Here is an 18,707-nt window from a genome sequence, read left to right as displayed (position 1 = left end):
CACAGCTCCCAAAATTCTCCACAACATGAGACTTCAAAGGAGTCATTAAGCCATGTCTAAGTTAACTATGAAGACAGTTTGGCTTCCTGGATCCCTTGAAGCATCTAAAGGGACCCTCGGTGGCAGCTGCAGACAAGCTTTAAGGACAGCTGTTTCCGAAGACCCTTCTGAGGACTGGCAGGATGGCTCAGTGTGTTAAAGCACCTACTGCCCAACCTAACAACCAGAGTCAGCCCCCGGGACCCATGGTAGAAGAGAACTAACTCAGGCAAGTTGTCCTCAAACCTCTGGCACACATGCACACAAGATAAAAGAACTCAAAAAAGAATCCCTTCCTGTCTTACCGTCTTCCGAAAAGTTGATGGGAGCCTTCGATTTTTTTTTTTTTTTTTTAGCAACAGCTCAAATTCATCTGTTCTGAAATTTAGGAGGTTTGATTTTTTTAAAATTTATTTTTATGTGTGTCCGTGAGTGTTTTTGTTTACATTTGTGTGTGTGCACTGTGTGTGCCTAGTGCCCATAGGGGACAAAATAATTCTAGGAGTTTGTAAGCTGCCATGTGGGTGCTTGGAGGGAACCCAGGTCTCCAAGGATGACAAGTGCTCCTAACTCAGTCATCTCTTCAGTTCAGGGGAAGGTTTTCTTTTCTTGGGCCATATTGCTTTTGTCTTTTAAACTTGGTTTGCTGTCACTTTTGTAATATACAGCCTTGAGCCGCCAAGCCTTCCTGTGACCCACATCCCTTACTAGCTGAGGCCCTTGAGGACAGCTATTTAACACGACCTGTGATTTGTCTTTGTGCTCTCCATGTGTCAATTAGGACCAACAGTCGAGAAATATTTGGTTGTTGGATTTAAAAAGTGCTTAGAAGGTTGGGAATTTAGACCAGTCGTGGAGCCCTTACTAGAAAATGCAAAGGCCCTCTGGTCAGTCCTCAGCACTTAAATAAATAGTGCCAGAAAAAGGAGAGCTTCAAGTCGGTTAGACTTTTTGCTCTTCCCCATTATTGAAGTTATATAAATGACTTTTAATTATTATTTACTTTATTTTTGATACCCAAAGGAATTTCAATGCAGAATTTCCATTCAATATTATTTACTTTAAGTAAATAACATTTTACTAGCTCAGATGATTGACACTTAGGACTTTTAATTTATCTTTATATCTGAGACAGTGTCTTACTATGTAGCCCAGGCTAGCCTCTTACCTCAACCACACTGATGTTGAAATTATAGGCATATGCCACCACACCTGGAACTTTTCTGATGTTTTGTGAAAGTTTTGACTAACAGAAAATTGCTTTAAAAAAAAGAATAGTTGTTTTACAGACCTTACTAAAAAAGGTCAGTGGTAAATATAATTTATCTATCTATATAGTCTGTTTTAATTTAGAATTTCCACTGAAATGTGTTTCTAGTTCCTAATTACATTTATTTGAGGAGTTTTTCTTTGTTTTGTTTTGTTTTTTGTTTGTTTGTTTATTTGTTTTCCGAGACAGGGTTTCTCTGTAGCTTTGGAGCCTGTCCTGGAACTCTTGTAGACCAAGCTGGTCTCAAACTCACAGAGATCTACCTGTCTCTGCTTCCCGAGTGCTGGGATTAAAGGTGTGCACCACCACCGCCCAGTGAGGACTTTTTCTTAGTAGAATATATTTTTACTGTAAAATAGTACACTTCATGGATGGGTAGATGAATGATGGATCTCTGGCCTGGGTATCTTTGGTCCTGTATGAGTGAGCATGGTGTTGAGGATTGGGGAGGATAAATAGACAAGTGCAGTCCTGACCGGTTAAGAACTACGCATTAGCTCTGCACTATGACGTGTGACCCCGTTGCCTCTGGACAGTCTGCAATTGGGAGTTTCTAGCCAGTTCCACTTTGATGGTGTTGAACGAAAGAGCTTAGCTGAGGCCCATCTTCTAGGAAGAGCCAGCTGCAGCCTTGGGTAAGGACTCCAGGTGCTGTTAGCACCTAAACAGATAGGACCAGGTCCCTGAGACAGAGCTAGGGTTAGAGGTGGGAGAAATTACCTAACGTGGAGGCACAGGCAGCAGCAGGGGGAGTGCAGGCATTCTGCCGCAGGACACAGCAGCTGTTTTCCTGACCTTGTAGAGGAGCTAGCTGTTCACTGACTAACTGCCCAGTCACTGACATGGGTCACAGGATGTTGTACATTGAGGTACAAGGCAACTCTGAAAGTTTCAGTGAAGGGAAGAGTGTATTTATCTTAGAAGAAACTATCCAAGAGTGTTTCTACAAGGGAGAGGCCCACCTGAGGGCACGGCTGTCTCAGCCCCTCCTTAGCCTCCCTGAGAAGGGCCACTTCCCAGTCCACAGCGTCCTTGTTTCTCCACCTGGGGGAGTCAGAGAACAGTCCTAGAATTTAAACTCAAGGAAGAGAATAAATGCCTTACCTTAGCTCGAGGATACACTGGTCTTTCCTTTATCTTTTTGTATTTTTTGTTAAGAAGAGTTACAACCATAGATTAGCACACACCCTCTTGCTGACAAATGCTAGTTTTGATCCAGGGAGGAGCTCAGAAGTTAGCCACATCAAATGATTTCATTTCAACCTGAAGTGGTGAAAGTTAAACTTAAAATCAAGTTCCTTGGTGCATTAGCCACATTTCAGGTGCTCAGTAGCCACAAATAGCTAGTAGTTAGCAGATGCAGAATATGTCTGTATCTGAGAGAGTCCCGTGGGGCACAGTTGACTTGTAGCCAGGCAGTATTTTACCCGACTACTTCTAATATGAGTAAATGTAATTAAATTTAACCTATTATTTCTCTTTAATAATACAATTTATCAAGTTTCATATTAAAAATTTAAATGAAGAAATGATAAATTGGCAAGAGAAGAAAATAGATTTAAAAAAAGAAAGGAAAAGAAGGAAACACAAAAGATGGTGCCTTGGTGAGATGGCCCCAGATCTACACATGAGGAAGACTCCTTTTCCCTGGGCGAGGAACCTTGAGAGACCCAAGACGAGTTACACAGTGTCACAGTTATTCTTGCAGACAGTTTCTTATAGGTCTGTATTTTTTTTTTTAGTCAAAAAGTTCATGGTTGAAAATGAAATAATACAAGGGCTGGGGCTGTTCATTGTAGAGTGCCTATATACCTACTCTGCACTAGACCCTGGGTTTGATTCTCAGCACTGGAAAAAAAAAATCTTTTTTGTTGAACTAGTACAGAAGTATATCCCCCTCACTACACACTCAGCTTGCTTTAGGTGGTCAGGGACAGTCTTACCAAGGAGTTGACATTCAAGGTGGGAGCTTCATCCCAAGGGTGATAGGCATTTGGAGCAAGAAAGTGAGAGCAGGTGACTGCAAGGTTTGCAGAACTGGACCTGGCTGCTGAGCTGCTGTGCAGCAGGGCAGACGTGACATGAAAGTGCTCTCTCCATACACACACAGGGATGTAATGCCAGCACAGCTGGCTGGGGCTCTGGTCTTGGCGACTTATTGCTGACCACTTGTTTTCAAGACCTCAGTGGAGCTGGCTTGAGACTTTACTGGGCGGAACCAGGCCCTTCACCAACAGCATCAGTTTCCTAGACAGTTAGGTTTCTCTGGAGAATATGTTTTTCTTTCATGGACACTCAATTCTTTCATGTTCTGCATAAATGATACAGTAGAGGTGGCTGTGTACAACATGGGGTAAAAAATTCATCTTCTCCCTCCTGCCTTCCACCGTAACAGGTTCCACATCCTCTCCTCTGGGGATACATGGAGCCAGACCACATCCCCTCTCCTTAGCTTCCTGGTTGAAGATGCATCTATGGAGAGAACTCCACAGGGACACCTGTGACACACTCTTCGGTATCCTTGCTCCTAGATGTCACAGTTCTGTGATTCCTTCCTTACCACTGGAACAGGACTGGCAGATTTACTAAGGTCAACGATGGCCAGCACTGATCAGAAAACCCTCCTTCCTCTCTATTTCCACCTCTCAGCAGGAACTGTTGGCCTAGAAAAAGAAAACTTTCTGTGAAGGTCCAGATATAACTGTCCTCGGCCTGAAATATTTGCACGGCTTGTCACAGCCGCTTACTGTGCTATTGTAGGGGAGAGCAGCCTTAGACAGTGTTTAGCAAATGGCGACACCTTCCGTCAAAACTGTCTCACAAAGCAGGTGAGGTAAGGCAGTGTGGCTCAGGGGCATGGCTTTCTGCCTCTCAGGGGCGAGGGGCGAATCCAAGCAACTGGCAACACTTAGAGAAAGTGCGAGGGGTTGGTTATGCTGCCATCCTTGGACCCTCATCTGCAACCAGCCCTGGTTAGCTCAGCGCAAACGGCATCCTTGTGTTTGATTCCATTCAGCATCATGAACTTCTTGAGGTTCCAAAGGCTTGGCCTTGCTCAGTGGCACAGTAAACATCTTACATGTAGTTATGAATTTTTAGAACTGCAGAGTTTGAATGAAAGAAGAACAACCTCTTATATGGTAAGATGCTTAGGAGTGAGGCTTTGTCTCAAACCTGTTTGTTTGTTTGTTTGTTTATTTGTTTGTTTGTTTTGGTTGAATGAGTAGTTTTGAAGTACAGAGACTAACAAGCACCCATGTTATCTGTTGCCCTGATTATTTCACTCACATTTAGGAGGTTGCTTGTGGGAATGAAAGTGACAGACTTTAGAAGTCTCCTGTTAGAAATTGTTACCTTTCTTGATACCTATATTGTTTCTCTATGGTAGTCTGTGCCACCATTCCCAATGGCTGCTGGGAAGACACGGGGCAGTAGCAATTTCCCTCTCTATCCACTGTGGTCATAGCAAGTCTGCAGAGGGCCTGCCTGTGTGCCTTATTGCCCCAACTTCCCATGGGGACTGACAGTCCTGCTTTCCCTCCACTCAAGAACCTCCCCTTGATGGCTCCAGAATCCTAGTTTTTGGGCCTTGAAAAGTCAGGAAGACAACTGCTCTGTTCCTTAAGATACCTTAAGTCATCCTGCAGCCACCCAGGGTTCCCCAGAGATGCAGTTTGCAGACAGATGTAGTTCACAAGCAGAGATGCGGTTCACAGACAGATGCGGTTCACAGACAGATGCAGTTCACAGACAGATATGATTCACAGACAGATGCAGTTCACAGACAGATGCGGTTCACAGGCAGATACAGTTCACAGAGATGCAGTTCACAGACAGATGCGGTTCACAGACAGATATGGTTCACAAACAGATACAGTTCACAGACAAAGATGCAGTTCACAGACAGATGCAGTTCACAGACAGATATGATTCACAGACAGATGCAGTTCACAGACAGATGCGGTTCACAGGCAGATACAGTTCACAGACAGATGCAGTTCACAGACAGATGCGGTTCACAGACAGATGCGGTTCACAGACAGAGATGGTTCACAGACAGATATGGTTCACAAACAGATACGGTTCACAGACAGAGATGCAGTTCACAGACAGATTCTGTTCACAGAGATGCGGTTCACAGAGATGTGGTTCACAGGCAGAGATGCAGTTCACAGACAGCTGGTGGCCATAGTTTGCACTCAGAACTCCATTGGGAAAGATCAGTTATCTCAATTCGGATTTGATAAGCAGCACTGTTTGGGACTAGTATATCAAATGCAAGGAGACTAAGGGAGGAAAGGCTTTGGGGCCTCTCACACAGCTAACAAGTAGATCAAAGCAAGCCTGCCATGGTCTCCAATCCAGGACAGTGGCCAGAGGGAAGAACCAAATCTCCGAGAACGTCCCCCAGCCAGGCAGCAAACAGCACACACTCCTCCACAGAAGTCAGTTTTAAGACTGGTCTCTTTATTTCATGAGTGAGCTCCTGGCCTGTAGAAGCCCCTGCTGCTTCTCACTCACTGTCCAGCCCACGTCAGTGATGAGCCACAATGGCACTCACTAAGCCACAGTTGTTTGTAGCAGCAAGCCCAGAAGGGTAAAGGATGCCAGAGGTCAGAGCAGCAGCCGCACTACCTCCTTCCAGAGCATTTCCTCAGCTTGAGCTCCAGGAAGCCCACAGACACCAAGCAGCCTCTCCCTAAAACCTGGCATCTGTGCCGTTCCTCTTCTGCCTGGATCACACTCCATCCTAAGGCTGTAACACACTTTATTGCATCAGCTGAGGATGCCCAGCTTGGCTCTGCCTTCTGTTGTGGGTAGGACTCCTGCAACCATGTGTCAGTGTGCTTCTCTGTGTGCCTGTTTGAGTCCTAATGGGTGGGTGTCTTCCAGGGAGTAGGATTGCTAGGTCATCTGGTAATTGTGCGTTTAACTTACTGAGGAACCTCAACTTTCCCCCCACATCCTTGCCGGCTATTGCTGTTTTCCATTTGTTCCAGATTCCTGCCTATGCTGACACCGGTAGCTGGTGAGCACCTTTCCATGTACCCCTTGTTGGCCATTCGCATGTCTTCTTTGGAGAAATGTTCAAGTCCTTTGCTTCTTTAAAAAAAAATACTTAGTTTTAATTTTTATTTAATGTGTGTCTGTGTGTATGTGCCACATACGGGTATCCGTAGAGGCCAGAGGAGAGTACCAGATCCCCTAGAACTTGTTACAAGTGATGGTGAGCCACCCATTGTGAGTGCTGGGAACTGAATAGGGATTCTTTGGAAGAGTATCAAATGCTTTTAACTGCTGAGCCATTTCTTCAACCCTAAATATTTCCCTTTTTTGTTATTTTCCCCTTTTGAAATTATTTTTTTTACATACAAATCCCAGTTCCCCCTTCCTTTTCTCCTCCCCACCTCCCATCCACTCGTCAGAGACATTAAGGCCTCTCCTGGGAAGTCAACTAAGACTGTCCTATTCCCCAGTTGAGGCAGGACCAAGGTTCTTGCATCATCCCCCTCCCCTGTGCCTACGCTGACAAGGTATCTTTACATAGAGAATGGGCTCTACCAAGGCAATTCATGCATTAGAGTTAGATCCTTGTCCCACTGCCAGTGGCTCCATATACTGCCCAAGCCACACCAATGTCACCTATATTCATAGGGCCTATGCAGGTTCCCCAGTTGTCAGTCAGCAGTCAGTGATCTCCCACTAGCTCGGATCAGCTGATTCTGTGGGTTTCCCCATCATGATCTTGACCCCTTTGTTCATATTATCACTCGCCCCTCTCTTTGCCTGGAGCTCAGCCCAGTGGTTAATTGTGGATCTCTGTATCTACTTCCTTCTATTTCTGGAGGAGGGTTCTAGCTTCTCTGGGGTTGTGGACTGTAGGCTGGTTATCCTTTACTTTATGTCTGGTATCCACTTATGAGAGAGTATATGCTATATTTGTCTTTCTGAGTCTGGGTTACTTCACTCAGGATTTTTTTTCTAGTTCCGTACATTTGCCTGCAAATTTCATGATGTCCTTGTTTTTTACTGTTGAATAGTACTCCATTGTGTAAATGTACCACATTTTCTTTATTCTTTCTTTGGTTGAAGGGCATTTAGGTTGTTTCCAGGTTCTGGCTATTAGGAATAATTCTGCTATGAATATAGTTGAGCAAATGTCCTTGTGGTGTGATTGTGCCTCTTTGGGTATATGCCCAAAAGTGGTATTGCTGGGTCTTGACGTAGACTGATTCCTAATTTTCTGAGAAATTGCAATACTTATTGCCACAGCAGCTGTACAAGTTTGCACTCCTAACAGCAATGGAGGAGTGTTCCCCTTAGTCCATATCCTTTCCAGTATAGGCTGTCAACAGTATACTTGATCTTAGCCGTTCTGATTGGTATAAGATGGTATGGTGTCTCAGAGTTGTTTTGATTTGCATTTCCCTAATGACTAAAGATGTTGAGCATTTCTTTAAGTGTCTTTTGGCCATTTTAGATTCTTCTGTTGACAATTTTCTGTTTAGTTCTGTACCCCATTTTTTAATTGGATTATTTGGTAGTTTGTTGTCTAGTTTCTTGAGTTCTTTGTCTATTTTGGAGATCAGCCCTTTGTCAGATGTGGGGTTAGTGAAAATCTTTTCCTATTCTGTAGGCTGCTGTTTTGTCTTGTTGACCATGTCCTTTGCTTTACAGAAGATTTTCAGTTTCAGGAGGTCCCATTTATTATGTTGCTCTCAGTATCTGTGCTACTGGTGTTATATTTAGGAAGAGGTCTCCTGTATCAGAGTGTTCAAGGCTACTTTCTGCTTTCTTTTCTATGAGGTTCAGTGTGACTGGATTTATGTTGAGTTCTTTGGTCCATTTTTCTTGAGTTTTGAGCATGATGATAGATATGGGTCTATTTGCATTCATCTACATGTCGACATCCAGTTATACCAGTACCATTTGTTAAAGATGCTTTCTTTTTTCCATTTTCTATTTTTAGCTTCTTTGTCAAAAATCAGGTGTTCATAGATGTGTGGATTAATATCAGGGTCTTTAATTCAATTCCGTTGGTCCATCTATCTGTTAAGTTTCTGTCTGGAAGACCTGTCCAGTAGTGTGAGTGGGGTGTCTAAGTCTCCCACTATTAGTGTGTGGAACTGAATGTGTGATTTAAGCTTTAGTAATGTTTCTTTTACAAATATGGGTGCCCATGCATTTGGTGCTTAGATGTTCAGAATTGAAATTTCCTCTTGATAGATTTTTCCTGTGATAAATATAAGATGTCATTTATCTCTTTTGGTTGATTTTAGTTTTAAGTCTATTTTGTCAGATATAAGGATAGCTACACCATCTTGTTTCTTAGGTCCATTTGATTGGAAATATTTTTTTTTACTAACCCTTTACTCTGAGATAATGTCTGTCCTTTTGAGGTTGAGTTGTGTTTCTTGTATACAGCAGAAAGATGGATTCAGTTTTCATATCCAATCTGTTAGCCTGTGTCTTTTTATAGGCAATTTGAGTCCATTTATATCAAGGGATATTAATAACCAGTGATTGCTAGTTTTTGTTGGTGGTGTTGGTATTATGTGTGTTTTTCCTGTCTTTGGAATTTGCTGCTGTAAGATCATATATTGCCTGTGTTCTTGTGGATGTAGCTGATTTCCTTGGGTTCAAGTTTTCCTTCTAGTACTTTCTGTAGGGCTGGATTTGTGCTTAGGTATTTTTAAAATATAGTTTCATTATGGAATATCTCGTTTTTTCTGTCTGTGGTGATTGAAAGTTTTGCTGGGTATAGTAGTCTGGACTAGCATTTGTGATCTCTTAGTAGTCTGCAGTCAGTGCCTGTCCAGGACCTTCTGGCTTTCATTGTTTCCATTGAGAAGTCAGATGTAATTCTGATAGGTCTGCCTTTATATGATACTTGGCCTTTTTTCTTTGCAGCTCTTAATATTCTTTCTTTATTCTGTATGTATAGTGTTTTCATTATTATATGGCATGGGGACTTTTTTTTTGGTCCAGTCTATTTGGTGTTTGGTATGCTTCTTGTATTTTCATAGATGTATCCTTTAGGTTGGAAAAGGTTTCTTCTATGATTTTGTTGAACATATTTTCAGTGCCTTTGAACTGAAGTTCTTCTCCTTCTACCCCTATTATTCTTAGGTTTGGTCTTTTCATGGTGTTCCAGATTTCCTGGATGTTTTGTGTTAATCTTTTGTTAGATTTAACATTTTCTTTGACCAATGAATCTATTTTCTCTATCGTATCTTAACGCCTGAGAGTCTGGTCCATCTCTTGCATTCTGCTGTTTATGCTTGCATTTGTGGTTCCTGATTGATCATTTACCCAAATTTCCCATTTCAAGAATCCCCTCAGTTTGTGTTTTCTTTATTGTCTCTATTTTAGTTTTCAAGTCTTGAATAATTGCTTTCACCTGTTTGCTTTTTTTGTTATTTTCTTTAAGGGATTTGTTGATTTCTTCCAACGTTTTGTTTGTCTTTTCCTCTTCTTTAAGGGAATTTTTCAGTTCTTCTTTAAGGGCCTCAATCATTTTCATAAAGTTATTTTTAAGGTCTTTTTTTTTTTTTGGTCATCTCTGTTGGGGTGTTCAGGTCTTGCTGTTGTAAAGTCAGTAGTTTCTGGTGGTGCCGTGTTGTTCTTTTTCTGTGTTCTTACCTTGTCTACCCGTCTCTTCCTCCAATTGGTGTAGTTGGGGGTGTGTCTCCCTTGAAAGCTCCTTCAAGTGCAGGCATAGCAGAGCCTCTGGTGGGCACACCCAGGCTGGTTGGTGACTTGGGCCTCTGGCGCTCCCAGGCGGGTGGTGGTTGTAGCCTCTCCTTTGCTTATTTTTAATTCTATTGTTTTCCTCTTGTTGAGTTATTGGGAAGTATTGTGTTCTGGCTACTTGACTGTTATATATGTAATTCACAAATATTTTGTCTTTATTAGTTGCCTTTTACTTTGTTGATAGTGCCTTTGGCATTATCAAATTATATTTTTAATGAAGTCCAATTTATCTTTTTGTTCTGTTTCATTGTAGTTAGCAACTTGCTGTCAAACCCAGGACCTTGAAGGCATCTCTCTGTGTGTCTGTGCAAGTTTATGCTGTTACCGCTTGTATTTTGGGTCCTCGGTGTAATTTGAATTAGATTTTACGTATGCTACGGGCTGGAGATCCATTTCTCCTCTTTCCCATGTGTCTGTCTAGCTGCACCAGCTCTCTCCATTGCTGCCTATATTTTTTGTCCACAGAGTATGTCAGTCAGATTACACTATTTTGACAAAAAATATATTTTAAAAGATATTAACAGACATGCAAAAATAGCTTGGGAAATATAGTCTGGGAAAACAAGCCAGTTGGCATTGCTGGAACATAGAGTGGGTGTGTTGGTGAGTGCCTGCAGGTATGTACAGTTTGTGTGTACAAGCAGTTATATGGATGTGGACACAGGAGTTGAGTCTGTGGTACAGTAGAGGAGAATCAACAAGTAGAGTGATGGCAGATGGAAGCAAGATGAGACACTGTTCTGATGCGCAGAGCTGAACGTCCCTGTAGACAGTGGTTCGAGATGTGGCCCGTGAGGGGACACAGCTCAGAGTACAAGAGTGTAGAGCCATGGCTGCCTGAGTGAGGAAGCAAAGAAAGCTTCAGTCCTGAACCAGTGCCCAAGGTCAAGAATCTGAGAAGCTTGGGTTGGGGTGGAAGTGGGATGAGGAGACGAGGCATGTCACATCCAGGGGACAGGCGCTGACACGGCACCAGTTCAGGGGACATTCGAGAATCAGAGTTCCAGCATGCCCGAAGTGAGGGTTGTGCGGCAGGACTAAGGTTCAGAAAGGGAAGCCTGGAAGCAGAATACAGTGAGAGAAAAGAGGAGCTTTATACTCTAGTCTCATCTAGAAGTAGTGTGACTAAATCTGAGATTTTTTTAAATTGTTGTTATGAATTATTTTCCTGTACACAGGAATAAGGGGGAAAGTTTGTTCTCCCAGAGTCCTCTCCCACACACATGGCTGTGATATCACCAGAGTGCTGCCCGCCTGCTCTTCTAGTGCTCTCCTTCCTCTTCTTAGGTTGTCCTGAGGTGAATGGAGCCAAATGTGTGTTTTGCAATAAGGGCTTTTTTGTACTAACATGCATAACTAGAGCATATTAATGGGGGTCAGCCCCCTAATCACAGTATTTGCATACAGTGATGGTGTGTGGTGTGTGGTGATCATATTTGGCTTCCCTTTCTCCACTTCTGCTAATCCCTCTTCTGTATTCAGGCCAACTGCATTTTTAACTTCCACATATGACAGAGACCATGCAGTGCTTAACTGTGTTTGACTTATTTCACAGAGCACAGGGTCCGCCAGTTTCCTCCTTGTTGCTGTAAGTGGCATGATTTTATTCTTATTTATGAGTGAGTAGTATTCCATTGTGCATCTGTCATCTGTTTGTGAGCACCTAGGCAGATTCTACATCGTGGTGTCATTGATGGCACTGCAGGAACCTGAGTGTGCAGGTAACTTGATCCCCTTTGGATATAGAACCAGAAGTGAGATAGCTGAATCATATGGTAGAGCTATTTTTAGGTTAGTGAGGAACCACAATTCTGTTCTTCATAATAGTGCTAGCTGACATTCCCACCAGCAGTGTGCAGGCTCCTTTTCCTCCACATCCTCGTTAGCTTTGAGGTGTGCATGTGCATGTGTGTGTGTGTGCGCGTGCATGTGTGCGAACATGTGTTCACAATTCTGAGGTGAGACTGTAGCTCGTTAATGATACAAAGTAACTTCACATACTTTTTGGCCATTTCTGTTTCTTTTGAAATCAATCTATTCAGATCATGTGCCCTTTCTTAATTGCATTGCCTGCTTTTGTTATGTTTTGTTTTTATTTGATATGTGTTCTGGATATTAACCTTCCATCAGATGACTAGCTGGCAGACATTTCTTCTCTTTTTGTGGGCGGTCTCTTCACTCTGTTTTCTTTGCTGTGTAGAAACTTTATTTGTTATGACTCTATTTGCCAGTTTTTGCATGTTTCCTGTACTCGGAGATGCTTAAGCAGAACCAAACTACCGTCAATACCCCTTGAAAAAGAGCAGTGAACACATGCCCAGGTTGCTATTGTGCTTAGCTTTAGTTCAGGTGAGATAAGCTCCTGGCTATCCTTGGTTGTTATGGTACCCGACTTTCTCCTGCTCATGTGGGTTCCTTTTCTCTTTCCCCTCACAATTTAGCTATTAATAAAATTAAATTAGTCACATATTTTTGAAAGATGTGATTCTCAACCTAGGGTGATTTTGCCCTGCTACCCCACCCAGGGGACATTGAGTAATGCTGGCGACATTCTTGTCTCGACCTAAAACAGAACTTTTGTCTTCCAGTGGGTAAACGTCCTACAGTGCACACACAGCCCCCACAGCAGAGCTACCTGCCTGCACCCCATGCTGCAGTAGCCACCCTCTGTGCCTCCCACCCAACTCCAGTCAGGACTGCAGATTGCAGTCCTATCACTTGTTAAGTGGATGCCCTTTCCATTTTGTCTCTGATGGGCTGGTGGGTAGAATGAAATCTAAAGGGCAGTTTCAGGCTTGCCCTTTAGGGGAAGCAAAAAGCACTTCTCAAACTGTGTGTCACGTGATAATGGATTGTCTCTAGTACTTGAGTGGCAGCAGTTTTTACAGTTCATCATAAAGCTGAAGAGAGGGAGAGCTTCAGAAGGTGCTAGAAGGCAGAATTGCTCAGTGGAGAGTGCAGGGAAAGAGGATCAAGGCAGTGCCGTCATCACCCAGAAGTGGGGCTCGGTGGCCAGGTGTGACCGAAGCCTGGCTGCACTAGTGCTGCAGAACATCGAGTTCACCTGCACATAGGGATGTTAGAAAAGGGCGAGAGAAGAATGGGTGGGGTCTTCACGGCCAATCTGTTCGGTCAGCGCTTGTTCCAAGATTGACTGTGAGCGAGATGGGTTGGCCTCTAAGAAGGAATATTTGTCTAGAGCCACTTCATTTCTCCAGGTGCTAAGCTTTTTCCCTTTCTGTGGTGACCCTTTTGACCGCCCCCCTTCTCCTTAGACTTTGATTCTCTCTTTACAAGTGACTCCTGGTAGACCTTATACTATTTACCCACATGAACTCATGTAGTCAGATTGGCATCCATGCCTCAGGTCATCCTCCCTCCCCTTCTGCAGACCTAAGCCCAGCCCAGCTATTCTCTCAGCTGTGGCTCCCTTCCTGTGGGCCCTGTCCTGCCAGCACCAGGCATAATCAGACGTTCCTCACTGGAAACAGCTGCTCCTGCCTCCTGTGCCCTTTCTCTCCAGCCAGATATCTCTATGATGTTACTCATGGCTCCTGCTTCATCTTAGCTCTAGTTAACTTCTCCCATGCTCCTCAAGGGGTTCAGCATCCCCCAGCATGACTGCTGTGCCACTTCTACTGCTGCTAGACACCTTCTGTGAGGCCACACTCCCCTCCACCTGTACTGCTGAGCCCCGTTGGTGTCTTCTTCGGCCAGGTGATCATTCCCAAGTCTTGAGCAACTTACTTAGATATTATTCACTTCTAATATTACACGACCAGTTCCAGTGGCCTTCCCAAGTGTCTAGTGGTTGTCCAACAGCATTGTCCTGAGCACCGGGACACAGTGAGAAAGGTGAGTGAGATTTTGTCTCATGGGCAGAATGGGATGGATAGCCATTGGCCAAGACTACAAGGAAAAGAACCTAGCTGCTGAGTCTTATTCTTAAAATAGAATACATTCTGGAAGAAGCAGGGAGATGTAACTGTGGCCTGTTCATCCAAGTGTACCGCATCCCCACATGGGACCTCAGACAGTGCAGTTACATTGAACTTACTGCTTTGTCTTACGGGCTGCTTGCCTTGCAGTTCCCCTGTCTACCTCAGTCAGAAAAGAGACAGCTCCCAGAGTCTCTTCTCCACTCCCCATCCCACACACTTGCCTTGTCCTCCGACCCTAGTGATTTTGCAGAGTGTCTGATATTTAGTTGTCTACACTTAGCTGCTGCTCCCTGTCCAAGCCAATCTCTGAATATCTTGTTTATACTTCAAGGCAAAGCCTTCCCAAGGTCAGAGCCCACAGAGCCAAAGTGCCCATTAGAAAGGGAGACCTGCCCATCACTGCCACACCACACCACTTCACCTCATTTTTAGTTCTCTTACAGAAGGTCAGTTCTCACCTGGGCAGTTGTTCTGCTCACTGCCCTGGATGGCACCTGTGCTTTTCCAGTCTTCCGTATACCTGTCCCTTTCTGTGTGAATGACCTGAAGCCATGCCGAGGCCATGGCAGAGGGTGGGGAGTGGAGGTGAGCTCCTTACTTCAGAAAAGCCCTTCCTGACTGGTGACTCCTGAGAGCCCCACAAAACTGACAGTGAGCAGACAGGCCTTGTCCTCCAGGGAAAAAGATGTGCTCCCTTACAGTTGATAGAGTGTAAAGTCACAATGTGCTCAGAACATGACACGACATGGCAGGTGCCATGGAGGGTAAGCAGCATGGCAAAGGGGAAGGCCTGGAGTAGCTGCAGGAGGGGACATGGTGGTGGGGCCAGGTCTGGAAAGAGGCATGTAACCACCATGAAACTAGAAGAAATTGCCACAATGGATAAACATGGAGCAACGGCCAGATTTTCTCTCTGGAAGTTCTGCCTCCTCATGGGTGATAGCTCTGGAGAGGCCCAGAAGGAGGCAAAGTCAGCAGGGTCCAAGGGGTGGGAGCTGATGGTTTGGTGTCTGCAGAAGTTGTACCATCCTTATTTCTTCAGACATTGGAAACCTTACCTTAGCTTGTTTCCCAGCAAGGGTGGCCTCTGAATTTGATTTGCTTCTGTTTTGTGGGTTAATCAGATCACCCCTAGTCTTATACTTGGTTATGTAAGATGCATAGCTTGTTTCCCTCCTGTATGAAGTGACCTTGGAGCTGTTTGTGTTCGTTTTTTTTTACCTGTTGTGTCTGTCAAGGTTCTTGTATATATGGTCCTGCATTGGACATTGGAGACAATGAAGGGAGATGGAAGTTTTAACAATCTGTAGTGTGTGCACGGGAGCTTAGTGTGTACAGCAAGGAACACTCTGTGGGCATGTCCTTGAGGCTGTGGAGTAAATTCTAGAGCTTTTAAATTATGTTATTATTTTACAGTGTGTGTATGTGTGTGTGAGTGTGACTTCGTGAGTGTAGGTACTTTGGGAGGCCAAAGGCATCGGATCCCCTGCTACTGAAATTCCAGACTGTGAGCTGCCCGGTGTATGTTCTGGAAACAAAACCCATGTCCTATGTAAGAGTAGCAAGTTCTTTTAACTACGAAGCCATCTTTACAGCTTTTGAAGGAGCATCCCAGGAAAGGTGAGCTGATAAGTTTTAAGTTGAGAGGAGGGCTTCATGGAAGAGGCCAGTTGTATGTAAATGGCACTTTCTTTTTAATTTTGATACTGTATTAGTTCATGTGTGTGCATGTGTGTGCACATAAATACATGGGATATTACAGGAGACAACCTGTGGGAGTTGGTTCTCTCCTTCCACCATGTGGGTCCCAGGGATTAAACTTGGGTATCAAGCATGGTGGCAGACACCTTTATCCGCTGATCCATCTCACCAGACTGCACGTGGCCTTTTCATTCTCTTTGTGCCAGATGGTAAGAATGAGAGATTCTCTGTAGTTGTTTGTCACAGTAACCAATGACAGGCATAGCTACTTCTAAAGGAAAATTTTTATTGTGCTCACAACTCTGGAGGTAGCTCAGTTCTGGTGAGGACAGAACAACAAGAGGCAATGACTGGAGTGTGAAACTTGCCTCATTTCAATCCAGCAGCAGAAAGAGCTCCCAGTGACATAGGACTTCCTGTTAGGCTCCACCTTTTAAAGGTCCATGTCACTTCTATACCGTCACCCCACGGATCAAGATCAGATTATAACAAGACGTCAAGATCAGAGTCCAAGAAAGTACATTCTGACCCCAGCCTGTGGGAAGGGTACCCGGCCCCCACTCTCGGGTCAGAACTGCTGCTGTTGCTCTGGGCAGTCTCATTTTGGAGCACCCTTTCTGTTTGTAGGCTGCTTATTTTAAAAGCAAAGCAGGCCCGTATTACAATTAGCAAACATGCATTCAAGGACAACAGATAAGTTGGGGCTTGTGTTGGTGTGGCTGGTCTCCATGGCCCTGTGTGGTGATGGGAAGGGGCTAAGGAATTTTGTATCTTCAGGTTGATGCTTGTTGACTTTTCAGCATGTATATGTATGGGGAGGGAAGATACACACATGTGTGTATGGATGTCCTTATCTGTGTGTGTGTGTGTAGGCCAGAGGTTGACTTTGTGATCACTTTCCACCTTGTGTTTTAAGACAAGGTCTCTCGCTGAACCTACAGCTTACTCTTTCAGGTAGGTTAGCCTGCCAGTGAGCCCTAGGGATCCAGTCTACCCATTTCCACCCCTGCTCCCCACCAGCACTGGAGTAACAGATAACGCACACGCTTTTACACAGGTTCTGGGAAATCTCAGCTGACATCCTCATGCTTAGGCAGCAGACACTTTACCCAGTGAGCCATTTCTTTAACCCCACTAGTGACCATTTGAAAGTGCGTCTGTGCAGACACGAACGCCACTGTTTGGGAAGACGGTACAGCGGGCATGCTGTGTGCATCTTCCCTTCACTGTTGTAGATGATGGCTGTCATTTCCACCATTGTCCACATGGTAGCAGGAAACCACAGTGTGTCACATCAGCTGGTCATGCACAGAGATTCCTCTGACTGGGGGCCAAGAGTCCACATAGCTCCCCAGGATTCCTATGGGGAGATGTCCACTGAACCTGTGTCAAGGGTCTCCAGTGGCTCTGCTTTGTATTCTCTGAGAGTGTTCATTCTTCAGGAATATCTCACTGGACATGTTGAAACTGGCCTCAAGGAGGTTGGCTAGCCCTGAGGATCATCATACCATCAGAGATGTGCCTGTTAGGTGGGAGCCCATGGTGCAAAGATGAATAGTTGTAGGCTAAGGAAAGACACCTGTATGCAGCAGACAGAATAGTGAACTTGAGAACCTTCTGTCACAGGAGGTGTTTAGCTCTGTTCTCCCTGATGCTTCTGTTCAGTGATTGTAGGAGCACATGCTCTCACATCTTACAGTTCTAGAGGGCAGAGATTGAGCACAGGACCCAAGGAAAGGTGTGGCAGGGTGACGTATCTGACCCTCCTCTGTCTTCAAGCCACAGTGAGCTTTGTGTCTCTCTAACTCTTGGACTTCAATTTCCACTATCTCCTCTCCTTTCCTTGTTCCACCATCCTGCCTCCCTCATGAAGATCTTTCTGCTGACTTTGGCCATCTTGATACTCAAGGATCCTTTCCCTCTCTGGTGACCTTAGTTCATTTGCCAAGCAAGGTGACATAGCCACGCATCCCAGGTTGTAGGATGTGACCATTTTTGTGGCAGTCATTACCTAGCCTACCACATTGTGGTAATATTTTAGAAGCCAACCAGGCAGGTGGCCTACACTTGTAATTTCAGCACTCAAGAGGCTGAAGCAGAAGGATCATCACTAGTTGGAGATCAGCCTTGTTATATAGTACATTCAACACCAGCCTGAGCTATCGGGTAAGACTGTTCCAAACAGGCAACTACCAAAGAAATCAGAGGTCTGCAGGGGACATAGTAGTTAGGTGCCTGTGTCTCTTACAGTCCAGGATTGCTAAGGACAGAACGTAAGGCTCGACCCCCAGTAGCTCCAGTTAAGGGGTGTGCAGGACACTCCCCCACACCCGTGCGTGTTTCTCTTGTGCTGTATTAGCTGTCATCTTAAACAATCCATTTTACATTTTGATTTCTTTTTGTTTTAAAAGCAGATAGCCAGCAGGAAAAACAGCCTGGTGGCTGTCCAGTCTTCGACATCCGCAAAAATAAAAGCCCCAGTCCCTCAGCCTGTTGTCGTCCCTGTGAAGAAAGACAAACGACAGAATTCTTCACGCTTTAATGCCAGCAATAACAGAGAACTGCAAAAACTCCCGTCTTTAAAAGGTAATTCTCGTTTGTCTTCTCAGAGTAGAAAGTTGGTTATTGGGAAGGAATGCTATTTCAGAGCCTTGCTGGCTCCTTAGGGATTAGGTTTGTGTTTGTTGTTTGTTTTTCCTGGTTCAGTTTTTCCTTGGTTTAAAGGCCACTTAACTTTCCTAAACTAATATTTTTAATTCCAGAGCTTTGGGGATAAAAGTCTAATAGCTACATGTGTTAGAAGTACACTACACTAAGACAATAAGGAGAACTTCTTCAAATCCTAGCTATAAGTAAGCCAGCCATTTTACTTTCACATAATTCTCTGGCTTGTCTTGGAATTCCAGCCTTCAGAAGGTAATCACAAAAGTAAAGGCAGACAACCAGCTTGGTGTTTTGCAAACTTTTCTGGACACCTGGGTCCTTTGCCTGAGACTGGCCAG

At 44.3% G+C, this 18,707-nt stretch overlaps 1 protein-coding gene across 5 annotated transcripts in view; it reads left to right on the top strand.

Moving 5' to 3' along the window:
- Ppp2r5c (protein phosphatase 2 regulatory subunit B'gamma) overlaps nucleotides 1–18,707 on the top strand; it is a 134,434-nt gene that overhangs the window by 5,242 nt on the left and 110,485 nt on the right. For 4 of the 5 annotated variants that reach the window (XM_085697943.2, XM_085697946.2, XM_085697945.2 and 1 more), the window contains exon 3: nucleotides 18,117–18,291. In XM_085697943.2, the coding sequence (XP_085554069.1) occupies nucleotides 18,117–18,291 (175 nt within the window). The remainder of the gene's footprint in view (nucleotides 1–18,116; nucleotides 18,292–18,707) is intronic. The other variant, XM_085697944.2, reaches the window with a different exon arrangement.

The sequence above is a fragment of the Myodes glareolus genome, chromosome 11 (genome assembly GCF_982192425.1).
Source record: "Myodes glareolus chromosome 11, mMyoGla1.1, whole genome shotgun sequence".
Classification (NCBI taxonomy): Eukaryota; Metazoa; Chordata; class Mammalia; order Rodentia; family Cricetidae; genus Myodes; species Myodes glareolus.
Note: the sequence above shows the minus strand (reverse complement) of the source record. Positions and strands in the feature narration are given on the sequence as shown.